At 48.0% G+C, this 19,316-nt stretch overlaps 1 protein-coding gene across 1 annotated transcript; it reads left to right on the top strand.

Annotated features, from left to right (window-relative positions):
• Nucleotides 1-660: 660 nt before the first annotated feature.
• LOC136457795 (uncharacterized) lies at nt 661-1,656 on the top strand. Its single transcript, XM_066457802.1, has 2 exons — nt 661-814; nt 953-1,656. Exons 1-2 carry the CDS (start codon nt 738-740, stop codon nt 1,653-1,655), a joined length of 780 nt encoding a protein of 259 aa, XP_066313899.1. The 5' UTR covers nt 661-737; the 3' UTR covers nt 1,656.
• The last annotated feature ends 17,660 nt before the right edge of the window (nt 1,657-19,316 follow it).

Genomic DNA, 19,316 nt, shown 5'->3' with positions numbered 1-19,316 from the left:
TTAATAACTCTTGTTCAAGAATTACTAGTAGGGTATTATACTAATTAAGTTCTTTGAATTGTTCAAGATGGAACCATGTACGCAAGGGATCGGCTAGCTGCGACGATCGATCGAGTAGGTGTGCCGTGTGCGTACCTGCGCCGCCGCTACTACTTTGCAAGGGAGGGTTCCTGCCTGGTTGACCGTGTTGACGGTCGTGACGGTGTGAGCCCGCCGGGGGTTCGGCGGCAATGGTGCCTCCGTTGCTATATACTCGCGGAATGGCGCCGCCGTCAGACGCGTAGCAAATTGATCCGTGCACGTACGTACCTAGTAGTACTAGCCAGCAAGGCACGGTTATATACCTATGTAAACAACTTCGTGTGTAAGTCTAAGACCAAGACGTGTAGACAGACACACACAGCAGAGAGGATCGAATCGATTCGTACACAATCCGAATCGGGGAAACTATTTGCTTCTGATCAGAACACGCGATACGTAAAACGTGTTCGATCACGTATTCATGTTTGACTTGAAGTCGGACGTCGCCGTAGTCGATAAATAAGTAAACATAAAAGCTAGCTAGCTGCCTAGCTTAGTAGGATTCCCTTTGCTGTAGTATTATATATACAGTACCAAAAATAACAAGACGAACATCGAGTAGGCGCGGCAGAGCATCATTGTTCTCCTGCGTGCGCGCCGGGTGCTGACGAGGAGCATGGCGGCACGGCGGAAGCCGCTGACGCTCCCGCACGACTATGGTCGTCGAGATCGCCGCGCACATCGCCGCGACGTCGCCGCACCCGATGGAGGACATCCGCAGCCTACGAGCCACGTACGTGTCCGCCCACCCCGCACTTTTCATGACATACATTCATTCATTCATTCATGACTACGTACGTAAAACACGTACGTACGTACGCGCACTATAAGCTTGTCTACCTGATGTACCGTGCGTGTCTTGCTCTTGCAGTTGCCAGGCCATGCACGCGGCGTGCAAGGAGGGCGTCGTCGGGAGCAGCGTGGCGCTGGAGCGGGAGGAGTCCATGAGGTGGTTCGACCACGACCGCTACCTCGCCCTCGTCCGCAACCTGGCCGCCGCCGGCAACCCGGAGGCCTGCTTCGTCCTCGGGCTCACGCTCGTCTTCGCGCAGCAGCGGTGCACGGCGCCCACTGGCACCGAGTGGCTCAGACGGGCGGCCGCCGCCGGCCACAAGGTCGCGGCCTACGTGCTCGGCGTCCTCCACTACCACTACGGGGACAAGGAGGCCGAGCGGTACATCAGGCAGGTCGAGGGCGAGGCGGCGTCCGACGGCGACATCGCCCACGGGTGCAAGCAGCTGGCCAGCGGCAGGACCAACCGGGAGTGCGTGAGGTGCCGGTCGCAAGCTGTCCAGGCGGTCCGGGACGTGACATGGAAGGTGGACGGAATGATGGTGCCGGTGCCGGTGCCGGTACCGGCGCCGGCGGAGGAGGGCGGCCAAGGTTGCAAGGGCAGCGGCTGCGGCGTGCCAGAAGGATGGGCCGGTGGTTGCGCCGTCTTTTGTAGCGACGGCTGTAGGACTAGGCATGAGTACTCCGAGTTCTTTTCGCGAGTGTCAGTTACCTGTTACCTAGAAGAACGAGCTAATGGCGACATAAACTTGTACAAAACGAACCCTCCAGTTCCTAAATAAATCAATTTCTACAATCAGTGTGAGTCGAACCACCGACGGAACCAGCGGGGCATCTTGTTCCATTCCTCTGTAAATGGTATAATTGCAGAAAATGAGACAGTGCCAATGAAAACTATCCGAGTGAAAGAAACTCCACTACCTCAAATCCCGAATTTCAATGATGCGAAATTCTACAAGGCGCCGGCCTCAGTTTCCAGACCTGTTATGCCTCCAACATATACTATTTGGCCCACAACGTCTGCATAATTGCAATTAACATGTAAAGCGGGAAAAAAAATCAGATTACAAAATATAAAGGATCAAGTTCTGTCTAATTCAAGTTCACAAATATCTAGTATTCATGGAAGGAACATCACTAAAATCAAAGCTATGGAGCGGTATGGAGGAACCTCTCTCCTTCTACCTCGTCCATTCTTGTCAGTGCTCCTATGAACATCATCAGTTCATTCCTATAGGTCATGGAGTTTTTCAGTCTTTCACCCACCGAGAAACCCGACAAGCAGGTTCCTTACAACTTCAACTAGATGCTGCTGGATTATTCACTTCTTTTCGTGCCGAGGCGCACGTGTTTGCATTGTTCCTCCCTATAGATTACGAGAGTGCAATTGAGTATCATTCCTTCTGTTTTTTCCAATTCTGTTATAGCTGCAAACACGCTTGTTTACAGGACACGAAGTCACAGATTATTATTAGGCATGTAAATTCATGAACTGAGGAAGTTATGGTTCTCCTGATGTTTGTGTTTTTTTGTTGGAACTTGGCTCATCACCACTCCTTCCTTCCCCTTGCGGTTGCTTATTGTCAGGTCCCTGTCACACTAACCTTGTCGAACAAATACTAGTATGACGCTTGTCGAACAAATACTAGTATGACAAGTTATATCTAAAACAAAGAATTTGAATCTCTTTTTGGGTGCCTAGGTAATTATCAGATTCAGAGGATGGAAAAACCCTGCCGTCGTGGAACTACAGCAAGGCCTGAAATATTTTGGGACCTGGCCCCCGATTCGTTTGTTTTGTTTGCTGGACAGTGGGCACGAACATCTTTTCGGCCTGTTCCCTATGAGGAGAGGGAAGCAGCCACCACAGTCGCCAACCTCACCACCTACTCTACCTAGCCTAACATCTTAGTTGCTCATATTAGAATTTTTGTAAGATGCTTAAGAATTTATATAGAGGGGTGTAGTCTTAGCTACATTAATAATTTTAATTTTGATTTTTTTTAGGTTATCCGGCACGTTTAGTTTTAAAAGGATCATTCAACCTCCCAGTCCGCCATCTCAACCTATCAACTGTCTATTAGGATTATCCCACGAAATGCATCATATTATGGTAGGTGTACATGATATACAACAAACACTAATAGAGCCAGCTAGCACACATGCAAGTGCTGACTGGATTATTAATGAAATAAATACTACTTTGGCGACATATAGTGTATCCACAGTTTGCCTGACAAAGATGTTGGCATATGCAGGATAGCAAGTTTACGAGAATGGATGAGCTGAGAAATTGCTGGACGGTGGTACATATGCCGTGAAACCTGTGCAAGTGTAGTGCTTCATAAAGATGTAACTGACACTGACCAGAAAAAAAAGAGGTCTTATATTCTTCGTAAGACAATCAAGTGTATTCCATTTCGCCATTTAGGTTTCTAACCCTTTGCTCTAGTAAATTTGTAGAGATTTTTATAGGTTATTCACCTCCCTCTAGCCATTTAGGACCTTTCAACGTCGGTAAGTAGAGGTAGGTCGGACCGATGGGTCGAACCGGTCTGATGGTCCCAAAGTGGTTCAGTCCAACGACCTGTTTCGACTGAATGAAGTGGGCAACGACTCTCTCAGGTTTGTGGCTATAAAATGGAGTGGTGGCCGGCTTTGGCTGGCCACTGAGCACCCTTGGGCCTATGCGGCCTTGCTTGGAAGTGCTTGGAAGCCCTCTAACTTACTTGTGCACATAGTGATTGCATCCGTTTGCGAGTGAGTGATTCTAGTGTGTTGCATTGAGAGATTGTAAGTTTTAGGCACTAAGTGATCGAGTTGCAAGCCGGTGGTGATTGTTACTCTTGGAGGTTGCCACCTCCTAGATAGCTTGGATGGCGTGGTCTCCGTTGTTAAGTTCAGCAAGAAGCTTGTGCGGTACTCTGGAGAAGAGCTCTATAAGGGGTGTTGTGCTCGCCCCGCAGGAGATGCGAAGAGCAACTCTAGTTGAGCGAGACGTGAAGAGCGTCAAGTGGTCCAGTCGGGTCAAGTGCTAGAGCTCGTGGTGAGCATTCCATGTTGAAGAGTGTGACTTGAGGGTCACCACTAGCGAGAGGACCGGCGACAACCTTGAGCTTGTCTCAAGAAGGAGTATCTGGTTGGCAAGCCACCAAACCTTGAGATAAAATCACCGTGCCAACTTATTCATCGTGTTGGTTTGTCTTACTCCCAACACAAGCTTATATTTACTTGTTCATATATTATGCTTGTGTTGTTGCTCTTGTGTAGCTAGCTTGCTTGTGTAGCATACTTGTTGCTCCCATGAGTAACTAGTTGGTTTGTGTAGTCCTTGCTAGTTAAATTGCTTAGTTTGTATAGCTAAGAAATTATTGAGCTCTCTAGTTTAGCTTGTGTATCCTTACTATTGAGTAGTGCTAGTGAGCTTAGGCTTTGTGCGCTTTGCATAGTAGCACATGTAGGAGCTGCACGGTTACTTGAGCACTAGTTGCATATGTTTGTATGATCCTTACTAACTAGAATTGTTTAGGTGAGCTCTATCTAGCCCGACACCTTAGTTGCTCATATTAGGATTTTTGTAAGATGCTTAAGAATTTATATAGAGGAGGTGTAGTCTTAGCTACATTAATAATTTTAATTTTGTTTTTATTTAGGTTAGCCGACGCATTTAGTTTTAAAAAGGATCATTCAACCTCTCTGGTCCGCCATCTCAACCTATCAACTGTCTATTAGCATTATCCCACGAAATGCATCACATTATGGTAGGTGTACATGATATACAACAAACACTAATAGAGCCAGCTAGCACACATGCAAGTGCTGACTGGATTATTAATGAAATAGATATTACTTTGGCGACATATAGTGTATCCACAGTTTGCCTGACAAAGATGTTGGCATATGCAGGATAGCAAGTTTACGATGAATGGATGAGCTGAGAAATTGCTGGACGGTGGTACATATGCCGCGAAACCTGTGCAAGTGTAGTGCTTCATAAAAAATGTAACTGACACTGACCAGAAAAAAAAACGGAGGCCTTATAAGACAATCAAATGGGCAGTAGATTTACAGTCAGTTCATGCACAAGCTCTAAGGCCTGTTCGGCTTGTTGAAATTTGACTGAAACTGGCTGAAAAACATTATTCTAGTTGAATTGTTGTGAGAGTAAAATACTGTTTCGACTAAAAAAATAAGCCGAACAAGCCGGCTTCTGGGTAAGCCAAACGGGGCTGCGAGACAACCAAATGGGCTGTAAATTTACAGTCAGTTCATGCACAAGCTCTAAGAAATCTGTGAGACAACCAATGAGCCATGTATGAATGATTTAGTATATGTCTACAACTGACTGTATTATGAGTGGGCTATTAGTTGAATATAGATGATGTGGTCAAAATATAAAGCTTGCTGCTGGCTATATTATTAACTATGCTGTTACTATCACAGCCCCCGCCCATTGTCAGAGAGTAGCTGGATTCGCTGACATTTTTCTTTTCTTTTTAATTTTCCATTCCGCACTCAAATGTAGAGTTCATGTTGAGAGCATCCAGCGTGTTGTACAGAAATCGAGGCTTCAAATATCACTTCAAAACCTGGTAGTGTGGAGAACCGAGCAGAGCTCTGGTGGCCAGCTCTGCCGGTGGGCAGGCAGCCGGCGCGAGTTCGATTCTCGGGGTTTGTCTCCGAATAAATTCTGTTGTCTTTCGTGTGACGCGCCTAGCCGTGTACTCTACATTAAGGCCTTGCCTAGTCGTGCATTAAGGTCTTGTTCACTTTGCAAATTTTTTAAACTTGATAAATAGTACCACTTTCATCTTATTTGGTAAATATTGTCTAATCGTGGATCAACTAGGCTCAAAAGATTCATCTCGTGATTTCTAACTAAACTGTGTAATTAGTTATTTTTTTACCTACATTTAATACTCCATGCAAGCGGCTAAAAATTGATGTGATAGAGAGAGTGAAAAAACTTAGAATTTGGACGTAAACAAGGCCTGAATAGAGATCGATGCGGCAAATATCACTTCAGAACCTCCGACTGTTTTTGCCTACTGCTACAGTAGGCAAGCGCCAGAAGTATGGCGCCGCGTTGCCACGCCCTGGTGTCCGACTAACGTCTTTGTAGTGTAACCAGTGGCACATGGAAGAAGTTATTTTCAGTACATATGGTGAATATGATCTGTTGATATATATGAAGCAGAAAGGAAGTTACATTCTTATTACGAAATCATATATGGGGAGAGTCAAATGTGCTCCATAAAAGGTATATACAGCAAAGGACGCAACTATACAAGAGACCTCTCCGGTTAACGCTAAGGGCTCCAGCTGCATAGAGCTATGCCGTTGGACAAGTGCAGAGCCCCTCGCCTTCTATTTTTAGCAGCACTGTTAGTAGGACCTTGTTTGGTTGGGTGGAGTTTGGGATTTTGGCTACTGTAGTACTTTCGTTTTTATTTGGTAATTAATATTCAATCATAGACTAATTAGGCTCAAAACATTCGTCTCGTGATTTCCAACCAAACTGTGCAGTTAATTTTTTCTTTCGTCTATATTTAATGTTCCATACACATATCGCAAGATTCGATATGATACCTATTGTAGCACTTTTTAGAAAAAAAATTTAGAACTAAACAAGGCCTATGAGTACTTGTTTCGGTCAACATGCAAATTGACAAAAAGCTGCAGCCAGTTTCTCGGAAGTTTGCATGCTTCCGCGCCGCGTGACGTTCGCCAATAAAAAAATGTGCGGAAGAGTCGAGGCATGGACCTAGAGAAAAAAGCAAAAAGACAAAAGAAAGAGAAAAGAGGCCCAGAAAATTAAGTAAAAATGGCCTGATGGTCATACAATAATTTACAGGTAAAACACTTCATCTATAGGCAGCGCTGTAGCATGACGTCTATATATTCGTCCATCTACCATTGTAGCACTGCCAGCGCATCCAGATCCAGGCATAAATCAAGACGAAAAAAATGGGAAAACATGGGAGAAAGCAACATAATGGGGATCAACAGAAGAGAAACAAAGATAGAAGAATGTGCCCAGGGGGCATCAACGTAGAGATCCTCGAGGTATATAGCTACGGATCCTTTTCAACATAGAGATCCTCTGCATCACGTTTGCTGCATCTGCAAAAGGAAAAAGAGTATTGCATCTATATGCACTGTGTGTTATTCCCAAAAGCTACTTCATTGTATCGCTTGGGCCTCAATTGATAGTTAAAAACGCATTTCATGATATTAGTTTTCATTTAATGTTTAGGGGGTGAAAAACTTACATCAGTATAAAGTACTTTCACGTCAAAGTGTGCATAAAGTAACTGAGTCTAGACAACAAAAAAAGTAAATTATGTGACAACTGAAAACATAAGGATAAGTAGCTTTTATTACTTCCTATGATAGTAGTTGAGTTTTGTGCACTGATGTTACATCCTATTGAATTCACTCATGTTACATCCTATCGAATTAACTCAAGAAGTAAGATCTAAAAATGTTTACATTGTTAACCCCCATTGTCAGCAATGCAACAAAATTAAGCATCCATGGATGAAAACAACACATTTTTTATGTTGACAGATACATAGGGCTATACCAAAAAAATGTCCCTTGATTCAAATGAAGAATAAAGAGCTTGGCATAGAAGAAAAATCTGCTCATAGCTCCCTACCTCCATTGTTAAACTTAATTAGGCTAATGACTATAATTAGTTGTAGTTATGAACAGAACAAGGAAACAACAGACGTCATCATTTATTTTGAAAATCTCATAGCATAACAAAAAATACCAACAAAGTAAATAAAAGTTGGACATTACATCTCACAGGCCACATATCCCTGCACAAAATTGGTAGGCTTCATGAGAAGCCAAACGCCCAAACCAATAGATAGTTCAAGCATATTTTATCTGTTGAATAAGTTGAGCTAAACTTCACAAGTAAAAATAAATATATATTTTCCATATATAGGTGTAAGGAATAAAAGAAGATAGAATATCAGTAAATCGGTGTTCAGTCACTTGAAGCTACTTCATGTTATGAATAGTTACATTTTATAAATACAGATTATGGGATGTTACTTCCTAGTTCCTATATTATGTAGTATATCGATAAGTTACTTCTTATATCATATAAATTAGCGACAAGTTATTTACTTTGTCATGTGAGATAGTGACAAGTTACTTTCTCTACCATGTCACTTACTCAGTTAGAGATGGTTACTATCCCTAACTATTGTATTGAGAAGTTACTTCCTCTGTTGTGCAAATTAGTGACAAGTTACTTCTTTGTCATGAAAATTATTCATAGATTACTTCCTTATTCACATAAATAGAGACAAGTTACTTCTGCATGTCATATATATTACTGAACTTTTCCTTACATATCATATATTAACTAGTTACCTCTTGAACTCATATAAAATATTGACAAGTTATGTGTTATTATAGAACTAACCTAATGTGTTATAGAACTAACCAATGTGGGTCAAAAGATTTTTTCACACAAATATGGGATCATTGATTGGAAGTTGCCAAAGCCATTAACATTGTTCCCTCTATCCCAAAATAGAAGTCGTTCTCGCTTCACGAAAAGTCAGTTTTTTTAACTTTGACCAATTATATGTAAAAAATATTAATACTTATAATACATAATTAGTATCATTAGATAGATCGTTGAATATACTTTCATAATAAATTTATTTGGAGATATAAATGTTGCACGTATTTTTTATAAATTTAGTCAAAGTTGAGAAAGTTTGGCATGCACGCATCCCATAACGACTTTCTTTCTGGGACGGAGGGAGTAGTTGTGTCGGGTTCATAAACCCGGGGTCCCTCTTGAACCGGCTTCCCAACAAAGGCTTGGCCCAGCAAACGACCTTACGAACGACGCGCAAACTCATGGGCCGGCCCAAATACCTAAACGACAGGCCAGAAGGGCGATCCAATCTCCGACCAGAAGGCCTGACCAAAGAGGAACGGCGCCCGCTTCCGACTCCAACCGTCTCTCCGACCGGAAGGCCTCGCTAAGGAGGAACATCACTCACTTCCGACCCCGGCCCGCCTCCGAACGGCCTCTCCGACCGAAAGGCCTGGCCAAACACCACTTCCAACTCTAACCCGTGTCTCCGACCGGGGATGCATCGAACCCCTACTTACAGCTCCTCTCCAACTGGTACAATCAGAGCCGACTGGGACCAACCGACCGAGGACACCCACTCGGTAAGGACCAGGAAACGGATGGAGAAAGTAAGGCAGGACACTCAAGTCAACCGCAATACTAAGGACCGTACCCTGTGCACCTATAGGACAGTACCCTGTGACTTTCTTGGCATGACAGAACCCAAGCAGTGTTGTAGGCGCCGACATTTTCCCTACAGTGTTGTGGACGCCATCAACTCCCATACCAGACAAACATGGTAAGGCTCCCCCCACATGCCTCTGGGCATCAACAGTGTTGTGGGCTCCGACATTTACCGTACCAGGCGAACATGGTAAAACCCCCTACTTGCCTATGGGCATCAACAGTATGGCAGGCATCGACGTCTGCCATACCAAAAGAAGACGACGTGACCTCCCACATGCATCTGACATTAACAGTATTATGGGCACATACAATCATCTTGTACCCAATGGCGTGGGCAACAAGACTTAACAGACGTACACTCTCTCCCTCTCACTTGTAAGTCCATCCCCTTTATCTATAAAAGGGGATGCGCTCTCTCCCAACAGATAGATCGATCCAGTTCCCTAGCACACAACAGTAGAACCACTAGGTTCAAACCTTGAGCACACGCTCAAACACTTAGCGCATAGCGGAGCTCCCATCACTCTCGGCCCTTCCGACCGGACCTCTTGTACCCCCATCTTTCTCCCTTTTGTTTGTAACCCCGTAGCAAACTTCGAGCACCTGGGCTCAGGAATAAAGTCACCGACCGACTCAAACTAGACGTAGGGCACGTTGCCTGAACCAGTATAAACCCTATGTCATTGAGTGCTAGGCCACTTTCGATCACAACGTATAGCAAAACTACAAATATTTACGTGTTGGTCACTTTCTGCACTGATAGTTGGCGCCGTCCGTGGGGAAGACACTGTACGTTCACACTTTTGGTCATCGGATGGCCCACTTTTCTACCACCTTTGCCATGGTGGGCTCAAGCGATACGACTCGCTTTGGCTTACTGGAGTTTCCCATACTCCCACCTGTTGGGATGCGGGTTCCACCCTTCTTCAAGCCGTCCCAGGCCTTCCTCTTCGGAAGCCTGGACTTCATCGCCGACCGGCTCGGCGTACTACACCTCCGTGAGGAGGCAACCATCCCGGTGCCTATTAGAGGGGCGCCCTCCATCGGCTCCGGGACACCTAACGACTTCAATGATGAATCGCCTGCGCTTCATTCTGAGCAAACGCTCTGCTGAAACCCCATTGTGAGTAATGTACATATTGTTATTTACTCGCTATTTACTATCTTCCACCGATTATCCAGAGGGACCCCGTTGTCCCTATCGTGACCTCCATGCAACCAGTTCCCCTATGGCCTCATGTCCCCCGCGGACGCATGTGCTCGGGGGCTCTGAAGGACACTGGCGCTGCCCCCTCTCATGTCCAAATTCGTGGGGATGACGAGCTATGCTCCCACCTATTTCCTCGACCTCATGGATGACAATGTCGAGAGTGACGGCTCCAGCATTGGTGATGTGGCACCTAGCCACCATCCGTCCCGGGAGTGCGCCATGGCGGATGCTCCGGTACAGCCGCCGGTGGTAGCAGAGTCCCTGCAGACTCACACCCCTCTGGACCCTCATGTGGGGGCCCTCATGCTCACACAAAAGCACGGCGAGGAGCTATGATGACGGTGGCAGAACTAGCCGCCACATGCGCCGGAGCGCTCAACGCACCACGCCGTGCCCCGTGCGCGTAACCCGGCGAGCGGCGCCCGAGGTCGCGCTCGCCAGGTCCAGCGCAACATCATGGACAGAGGGAATGATCCCCCACAGTTCGCTTAGGCCCACCATGGCAAAGCTTCTGCATGGCCTTCCCGAGCCAAACGACCCCTAGGAACAGGGGATCCATCGAAACCTCTGGGCACTGGTGGAAACCGCCGCCGTTCAACAGGTGGAGAACTCCGCATCACGACACCGACTCACGGCCTCTCTCCCCACCAGGGGAGTGGTGACGCACCAAACAAATCACTCCACTCGCTCACCGCTACAGCCACCGAGCGTAGCACAGGAGGCCGCATCTGCGCCTCAGCCTGACCTGGCACCCGCTCCGCATCGACTGCCTGTACGTGAGCGGCTCAGGCCGAACCAAGATGCTCACAGCGTCATCAGCAACCGGCGTTTGTCCTGGCATGATGATGACGTCTATCGAGCGATAGTGATGGCAGGCGACATAGACCCCGGCTGAACCATCGCGAGGAGTGGTGAAATGCACCCTAGGCGTGGTCGCCGGCCGGACGACCGGAGTCCTAGCCCGGATGGCCCAGGACCACGGGCCTTTGGCCGACGCATCTCGAGAGCACCGTTCCTGCAATGCTTCAACAGAGGCCAAGACAAAGGCAAGGCCAAGCATGAGGATCAGGACGAGGGCCCCTCCACGCAGAGGGGCAAAAGAACAAAAAAGATCATCACCGACCAACCAACTCCATGTTGGTCGCCACGGCTGATCACATGGGCAATTAGCCCCAGCAGGGCCTACCGGACCACTTCAACAAGCTCATGGAGAGCTTGTGTACCAACCATGCCTACCCCATCAAACACCTCTACAAGGACTGCAAGCTCCTCAAGCGCCTTCTGCGATAGGCCGGTGGGCCGAAGGAAGGAAAAGGCAAAGAGGCAGCGGCCAAGAAAGGGGGCGTAGTAGGCAAGGACCCAGACAACTGAAGGTCCCTATACGGCGACCGAGGTGATCCGACCAGGTGTTGCCGACTGAAGGACGACAACGGCAACGTTCTCACCAACACTTGGAACAGCGAACAGCTACGTTGTTTCTTCCTTTAAAATTCAGTCTTACTATTTTTTACTTAACGTTTGCTCCTATAAAGCGCCCTGACCCGAACACTTTCGGCCCGGGTCGCTCGGGGGCTCCACGGGGATGCAATGTCACCCCTCTTTTTACTATCATATGATAAATACATTTTTCCCCGAATGAAAGGGTAGTATGTTCCTTTAATTACCTTACGTAACTTTGCTCTAAATATTCCAACTGATCGCACCCCGCCTCTACCTACGGTTATGAGCAACTGAGCCTCGCGGGCCATGCTTGGGCTCTTAAGGTTGCAGCCTACGGTGCCAACAGGTAGGTACAAAAAAGAAAGAATAAAAAACAAAGTTATGCTAAGGTGAAAATAAGGAACGAACAGGACAAGCTTCCTAGAACGAAGTAGTTCCATCACAAAAAAACAATTTACACAGGGGGCTCCCCCACGACATTATCTTTTACATTTGCTAAAGTATTTCTACTCTAAAAAACTTCTACTATGGCTCCTTGGCGGCATCGGCTACCGGTTCGACCGGCGAGGGTAGGGGCTACTTGTCCTCCGACTGGGCAACGTTCGACTCGATCGGAGGCGGGGCAACGCCTACTTCTGACCCAAGCTCCACGCCATCCATAGGCTGGGTGACGTCCTCCTGACACATGCTGGCGGCCATGTCCACATGGTGAGCATCCATCACCCACTGCGCGGAGACTTGCTCGGCCACCAACTTTGTGTGTGGCAGCAAGCTCTCCCCGAGCGACTGGATGTCCTCCATGCTCCAGCCATCGGCATACCTACTGCAGATAGTGGCAAAGTCCAGGTCTGGGTGGTATGTCGCCACCAAAGTCAACACCCTTGACGTCCTGTAAAATAGTCCATCGGTGACGAGGGCCCAAACCTCATCCAAAACCTCCGCCAGCTGGATGGCGGGCGCACTGGTACTTGGTGCCGACCCGAAGACCTCCGAGATAATGAGCTAGGCAACATTGCGCATCCGGTCAAGTTCCTCCTTGAGAGCACATTGCTCTTCAAGGGACTTGGCCAGCGCCTCCGCATTCCGGCCAATCGTCGCTTTGGCCGTCTCCAGGTCTTGCTCCAACGACTCCACCTTTTCATCCAGCTCTGGAAAAAGGACGACAGCTCAGAATTAAGCTAAAGGAAGAAACCAACATGTTGAAAGTAGAAAAGGTATACTGAGGTGGTTGTTCTCTAGGATGGAGAGTCCCTCCTCCTGCTGAGTCACCTGCTCACACAGCCGGGCGTTCACCTCCTCCGTTCCCATCACCCGGCCCCGAAGCACGAGCACTTCCTAGTCTGCCTCTGACCAGGCCTTTTGCTCTGACTCTAAGGCATTCCGCTCTATCTCTAGGGTCTCCAGGGATCTTTGGAGCGTCGCCTCGGTGTCTGCTAGGGACTTCTATAGCACCGCCTCGGTCTCCTCTTAGCAGGCCTTTGCCGTCTCAAGCCCCGCTCGGTGGCACTCGCCCGTTCCGCCGTAAGCACTTCCGCCGCCCGGTCCTAGGACTCACGGCGGGCAAACTCTAGCTGGCGCTCAAGCTCGGCCATTCGGGCGTGCTCTATCTGGAGGAAATGGGACTTGCGGCTCGACATCTCCTCTAGACCTTGCAAAAACGAGAAGCAAGCATTCTAAGGCAATCGACGAAAGACCAAGGGGTCAAGGATGAGCACGGGAAACTCACAGCCGTGGTGTGGCGCAGGTCGACCTTGACCACCACTGGATGGACTCAACCCGCTCCTGGGCCTCCTCAAGCTTCATCGACAGTTTGGCGAGATCGGACTCCATGGCGAATCCTCTCCCCCCAAGGATGTCCTAGAGCTAACACTCCTGCGCATCCCAAAGGATGAACCAAACCTTCATCGGGTCCTTAGGGCAGGGCCACACTAGGTTGGTCTCCTCCAACCCGCTGGAGGGCCCAGCCTCCGACTGGACCACCACTAGCTCCTGCGACGGCGCCGGTAGCTCCATCGTGTCACCTGCTTCATTGTCAGAGGGGATCTCCACCACCTCGATTTCATAGGCCACCGGTAGGTGCTCTGACTCTGTCCTAGCCATGTCTCCCTCCGGCACCTCCATCTCCAACCGAGAGGGTGAGCCGTGTGGCCCCTCGCCCGGTGAGGCAGGGAGCCCAGTCTCCCTTTCCTCTTCCACCGTAGCCGGTGGAGGAGGGGCCGCAAGGGATACCTCCGACGCAGCCTCCGCCATCATCACTGGGATCACCGCCAATACTGTCGTCGCTGCTGCCGCCGTACCGACGACCGACCCGAGGGGCGCCGCCCCTGGAAGGGAAGGACCTGCAACCACCACCCTGCTCTCTCCACCGCTCGCCATGGCGCGCTGCAAGGTGGGCCTCCAATCCTCCCTCATGGGAGTTGGGGCGATGCTCAGCCCCATCAACATCCGGCTGCTGTTGAAAAAGTACAGGTCAGTCACACTCCAAAAAACTCAACAGCAAGATCGAAAAGAAACAAAGAAAGGCATATCGGGATGTAAGCGGCATGACTTTGAAACCCTGACCTGACGTCAATGGGCCCATAGGGCGAGGACCGCTCCCGGGCCACGACCCACGCCCCCTCACTTCAAACAGGGGCAGAGTCGACCCAACCGGCTCCGGCTTAGCCCACGAATCACCACGACCTTTGGCTCGGGGCCCGTCGACCAGAGTAGCTATCGAGGCATCCTCCTGCTGTGAGTCGCACACTAGCGCCGGCCCTGATGACGTGCGGGTGCGAGCCCACTCCTCTGACCGCCTGGCTTGCTCCGTCGTGCCTATGGCAGGCGGGGATGAGGCCGGCGACGCCTCAGAAGGGCACGGTGACCACGTCTGATTCGCCTCCCATTCACTGATGGCGTCCGTGCTCGCAGCACGCTTCCTCGATGTGGGAACATCGCCACGCCTCTCTGCCTCCTGCTCACTACCAGCGGATGTGGCCGCAGGATCGCAACGCTCCGCCAAGGTCACAATGACCTCTCGGCTTTCCTCCTCCTCGGATAAGATCATGTCATCCCCCACCTCAGTGAGGTCCTCTGACTCAAGCTCTGACTTGACGTTGCTCCTATTTTCCCCGACCCGCACACGCTGGGCGATCTCCTTCTCATGCTTCCACCGAGCCTCCTCGGCTTTCTTCTTCTTCTTGGCATCTGCTACCTCCTTCAGGGCGACTTGTCGAGCTGCGCCCTCTGACCCCTTCGGAAGGTGCGGCCAAGACTTGTAAACCCCAAGTCCCTACAAAACAGGAGACTCAATCAAAAAACAAGAAATAAAAGGGTAAAAGAACACTGAGTAAAGAGAAGAGAGCATACCAATTTGGACACCATCGTGGAGTTGAGAGGTCCGGGCTTTCCATCAAGGGTCTCTCTAGGCCTTAGCTGCAGCACCTGGTCAAGGTGACTCCAAACCTCATCGTTTGGTAGCTCCTTCGATGACACACAATCAGGGTCTGTTAGGCCGTTGTACTTCCACATCGGCCGCGTCCTCTCCGCTAGCGGAGTGACCCGATGGCGGAAGAGGGTATGAAACACCCGCACCCCATCAAGGCCATGTTGCATGAGCTTCTAGAGCTCCCCCTTGATAATCTTCACCTTCTTCTTCTACCGGCTGGCGGGGCCCCACAACCAGCTCTCTAGCTTCTTCGGCCTCCCGCCGGTGAAAGGCGGGAACGACACCTCCACCAGGTTCCTGATATAGAACCATTCCCTGTGCCACCCCCGATTGGAATCACAGGGGGTGTACACGGGGTACAAGCCCACCGCGCTCGGTTTCTTCTGTAGCACGAAGCCCCCCACCTGCGTGATCATGAGCGGCTTCCCCTCCGACAAAGCTCGCCCAGAGAACATCTGCCAGAAGAAGTCCATGTGCGGCTCTGTAACACCCCAGGTGTTTGCCACCAGTTAAGCAATGGGTTTGAGCTAAAACATGGTATATTAAGTGATGATGAAGATGTCAAGGTCAAACCTATAGAAACGAGCCCCAACCTAAACTTGGATATTGCACCTTTGCTCGCCTATAGACCCCTTTTCAAGATATATGCTTGGGTGGTGTTATTGGAATATCTTCGTGTGTCTCACATCAATAACCATCTATATTGATCCATGGAAAAGTTTCGTGAAGTTTGGAATCAAGAAGTCACATGAAATGACGAGTTATGTCCTTGCTTGAATAATTTTATAAAGCGAATGGAATTCTTGATCGTCAACCAAATCTTGCAACCTTGCCCAAATGACTCTAGATGAACTCTACAACAAAAGTCATGAAAGGTTCATGTTGAGGAGAAGTCAAGAAAATGCCTCAATCGGTCAATAACTCTAATTTAAGCTTTATAGTGATGATACTTTGACCTATGTTGACCAACCACTTACAGTGCTTGCATGGAGTTGCACCTTAAATAAAAGTTGAAGATTGGGTAGAGTAGAACAAACTTTGTTTTTGGACCCAGAGCCAGATCAACTTGGAACTAAGTCAAATCGAGGCTCGAACTTTGAGTTGACAGCTGTTTTCAGTACTTAGAAAATTTTCTAAGTCTGGAATCCATTGTCATCGCTGTTGGCATTCCGCGTTCTCCAAAATTCATTAAGCAACTTGAGTTGGTCCAAAAAGAGAAGTTGAAGGTTATACTATGGAGAAGAGCATGCAAAAAGTTGCACTGAGTTTGACCGAGTTTTGACCTCCGAAAGTGAATTTTCGTGACCATTATCAAGGTGCTGACACTGACAGTTTGTGACCTAATTACCCGCTGTTGAAGAGCTCTAATGACCTTGGTCTCTAAATGAAAAATGAAGAGCAGATCGTGGGCTACAAACTTCATTTTTGGCCCAAGGACTGATTCGGCCTGGAAGTGGCCCAAATTGGCTCCCCACGTCGCCCTCACCGGTGCCCGCCACCTGTTCGACCGCTTGCCGACGTGGTCGCCGCGCATGGACACCACGCGCCCACCTCCTCGCCGCGTGTCCCGGCCGCCCTGCCGCGCCCCTGCTGCTCCATAATGGAGGCCGAGCTATCCCAGACGCTCTCCACTCCTCCCTGCTCTCCTCCTCCCTCGCCCTCTGCGCTGCACGCGCGCGCCAGAGCGCGCCCGCCATGGACGCCGCCGCCGAGCTCCGCGGTCACTGCGTTCCCGCTACTCCGCGCCTCTCCACTCCTCCTGAGGACTACCAGCAGCTTCGCCGCCATCTCCTTCACGTCGTGCTCGTGCTCGCCGTCGCAAACCGCCACCGTGGCCATGGAAGCTCCGGCCGCCGCCGCTGCAGCCGCCGCCCGCGCGTGGCCAAGCCGCCGTGGGCCACCTCGGGCCGAGCCGAGGCCTCCGGCGGGTGCGTAAGGGCCCCCTAGTGCTCCCCCGCCCCTCAGCCGCCGACGACGTGCCTTCTCCGGCCGGATTCCGCGAGCTCCGACGGCCTCCCCTGCTCAAATCCCGTCAGGGACCTCCTACAAGAATTCGACGAACTTCAGGGTCCTAACTGCGAAGTCAGTGACTCATGTGAATAGTACCGTAAGGACTGGTTTGTAATTATTTTGCAGGAACTTTAGAAATTCATAGTAAATCGTAGAAAATTCGTAAAATAGTAAATGAGTACTTTTTGGAATCCTTGTGAAATTGTCTATGCAGTGGATCTATAATATGACATGTTTTAGTTTAAATATTTTATGGTAAAAATAGATTTGTGCAGTAAGGTTGTAATGCTAGTTGAATTTGTTATTTTTCATAACTGTAGATCTAGGGCTCCAAATGGAGTGAAATTTTTGTGGCATGCTACTCATATGATAGTTGATGTGTGATAAAAATTTCATGAGTATTGGATGAAGTATGAGTGAGTTATTGGTTTATCTTGCTCTCACATGAATTCTTGCTTTAGCAACTTGTCTTTTTCGTAGAGGTTGCTATACATATCCAAATGGAGTGAAATTTATACAGTAGGCTATTAAGAGGATATGTGAGCCACTGTAATTTTTGTAGAAGTTATTGTGCACTTTTGGTATATGTTCATTAAGTCACCTTATTATCTAAAATAAATTAAGAAATGCATTAAAAGAATTTATTTGGTCATGGACACTAGGTTTTCTGGTGTTCTTTAGTCATGTGTGACATGTTGGTAAAGTTGGTTTTGTCTAATTATGTATTTGCAACATAAGTTAATAATTATTTTCTTGCCGATGTGGTTTATGGATAGATCTGGGAACTTAGCAAAGTTCTTCATGATAATGTGCTTTGTTGTGAAACTTGTTTATACAAAAGTTGTAGATAATTCATGTATATAGCTTCTATTAAAAATTGGTGTCATTTGGCCAAGTAGTTTAAGAGTTATAGCTGTTTAAAGTTGGGTTTCAGAAATGGCTGTTTTCTGTCAATTGTAGACCAGTTTCTGTAAATGAATATATTTGACTTAGTTAACTTGAGAATCATGCTGAGATGATTAAAGATGAAATGTAGATAATTTCCTAAGCTTTCCAGAATGTCTTGTTTCATATCATTTGGATTTATAAAACTCCAGATATGATTGATTTATGAAGCTGCTATTTGCAAGTCCAGAAATTGGCATATTCCGGTTATAGTTGTTGCTTCACCTTGACTTGCTTTGCATGTTGCTAAGTGTGGTTCACGTCCTTGGTAATTAAGTTAAATACACCTGAGATCTTGTGAGACTTATGTGCCATGTATAATATTCTTTGTTATCTTAGCATGATAGATTGTGTGATGTTAAGTTAAGCATCGCAAAGTACTTAAGTGTGTTTAGTGTAAACGATGCTTGTCTTGCTTGCTATTTGTGATGTGTCTCATGGTACTATTCTTCATATTCATGCACTTGCATCTTGCATCTCATCTAGGTACGCTAGATGAACCACGTGAAGGACGTGATGTTGGAGCCGAATCCGAAGACGATGTATGGAGTATCTGTCCCGAAGATGGAAGGACTAAGCGAGTGCTAGGAACTGAGATGTCACCAGGATGGTGCAAGCTAACTGAACTGACTTGTGTCGGATCCCAGGCAAGCCCCGGAGCATTATAAGTCTCCTAATTTATAAAAGCAATTCTTTCTATATATGAGTTATATATTGTTGCATTAAGTTGTAGGAGTTGATTGAAACCGTTGATGCATTTATTACTATCCTTGCCTACCTTATTACCTTTTTACCCTGTTAGGTCAGGATCGAATAACTGCTTAGCCTTGCTTAGACCGGTAGCGATCGGTGATATCCGGTCACCTACATTATAGGTGGTTACTGGAAGAATTTAGCTATGGAAAGAATGATATCCTGGAATTAACCATGTGTGATGGATAATTGGAGACCGGACGGAAAAAGTTGGAGGCAACCAGACAGGGTTCTGGGGTGCTGTTAGTTTCCGTCTGTGTCGATTAAGGACCGACCGTTGTTGGGCCTCGAGTCATGTTGAACGCATGCCTTACATTTAGCTGGCCGGATAAAGTACCTTCCGACCGCGAAGCTGGGAGATT

This window comes from Miscanthus floridulus, chromosome 6, assembly GCF_019320115.1.
Source record: "Miscanthus floridulus cultivar M001 chromosome 6, ASM1932011v1, whole genome shotgun sequence".
NCBI lineage: Eukaryota > Viridiplantae > Streptophyta > Magnoliopsida > Poales > Poaceae > Miscanthus > Miscanthus floridulus.
Note: the sequence above shows the minus strand (reverse complement) of the source record. Positions and strands in the feature narration are given on the sequence as shown.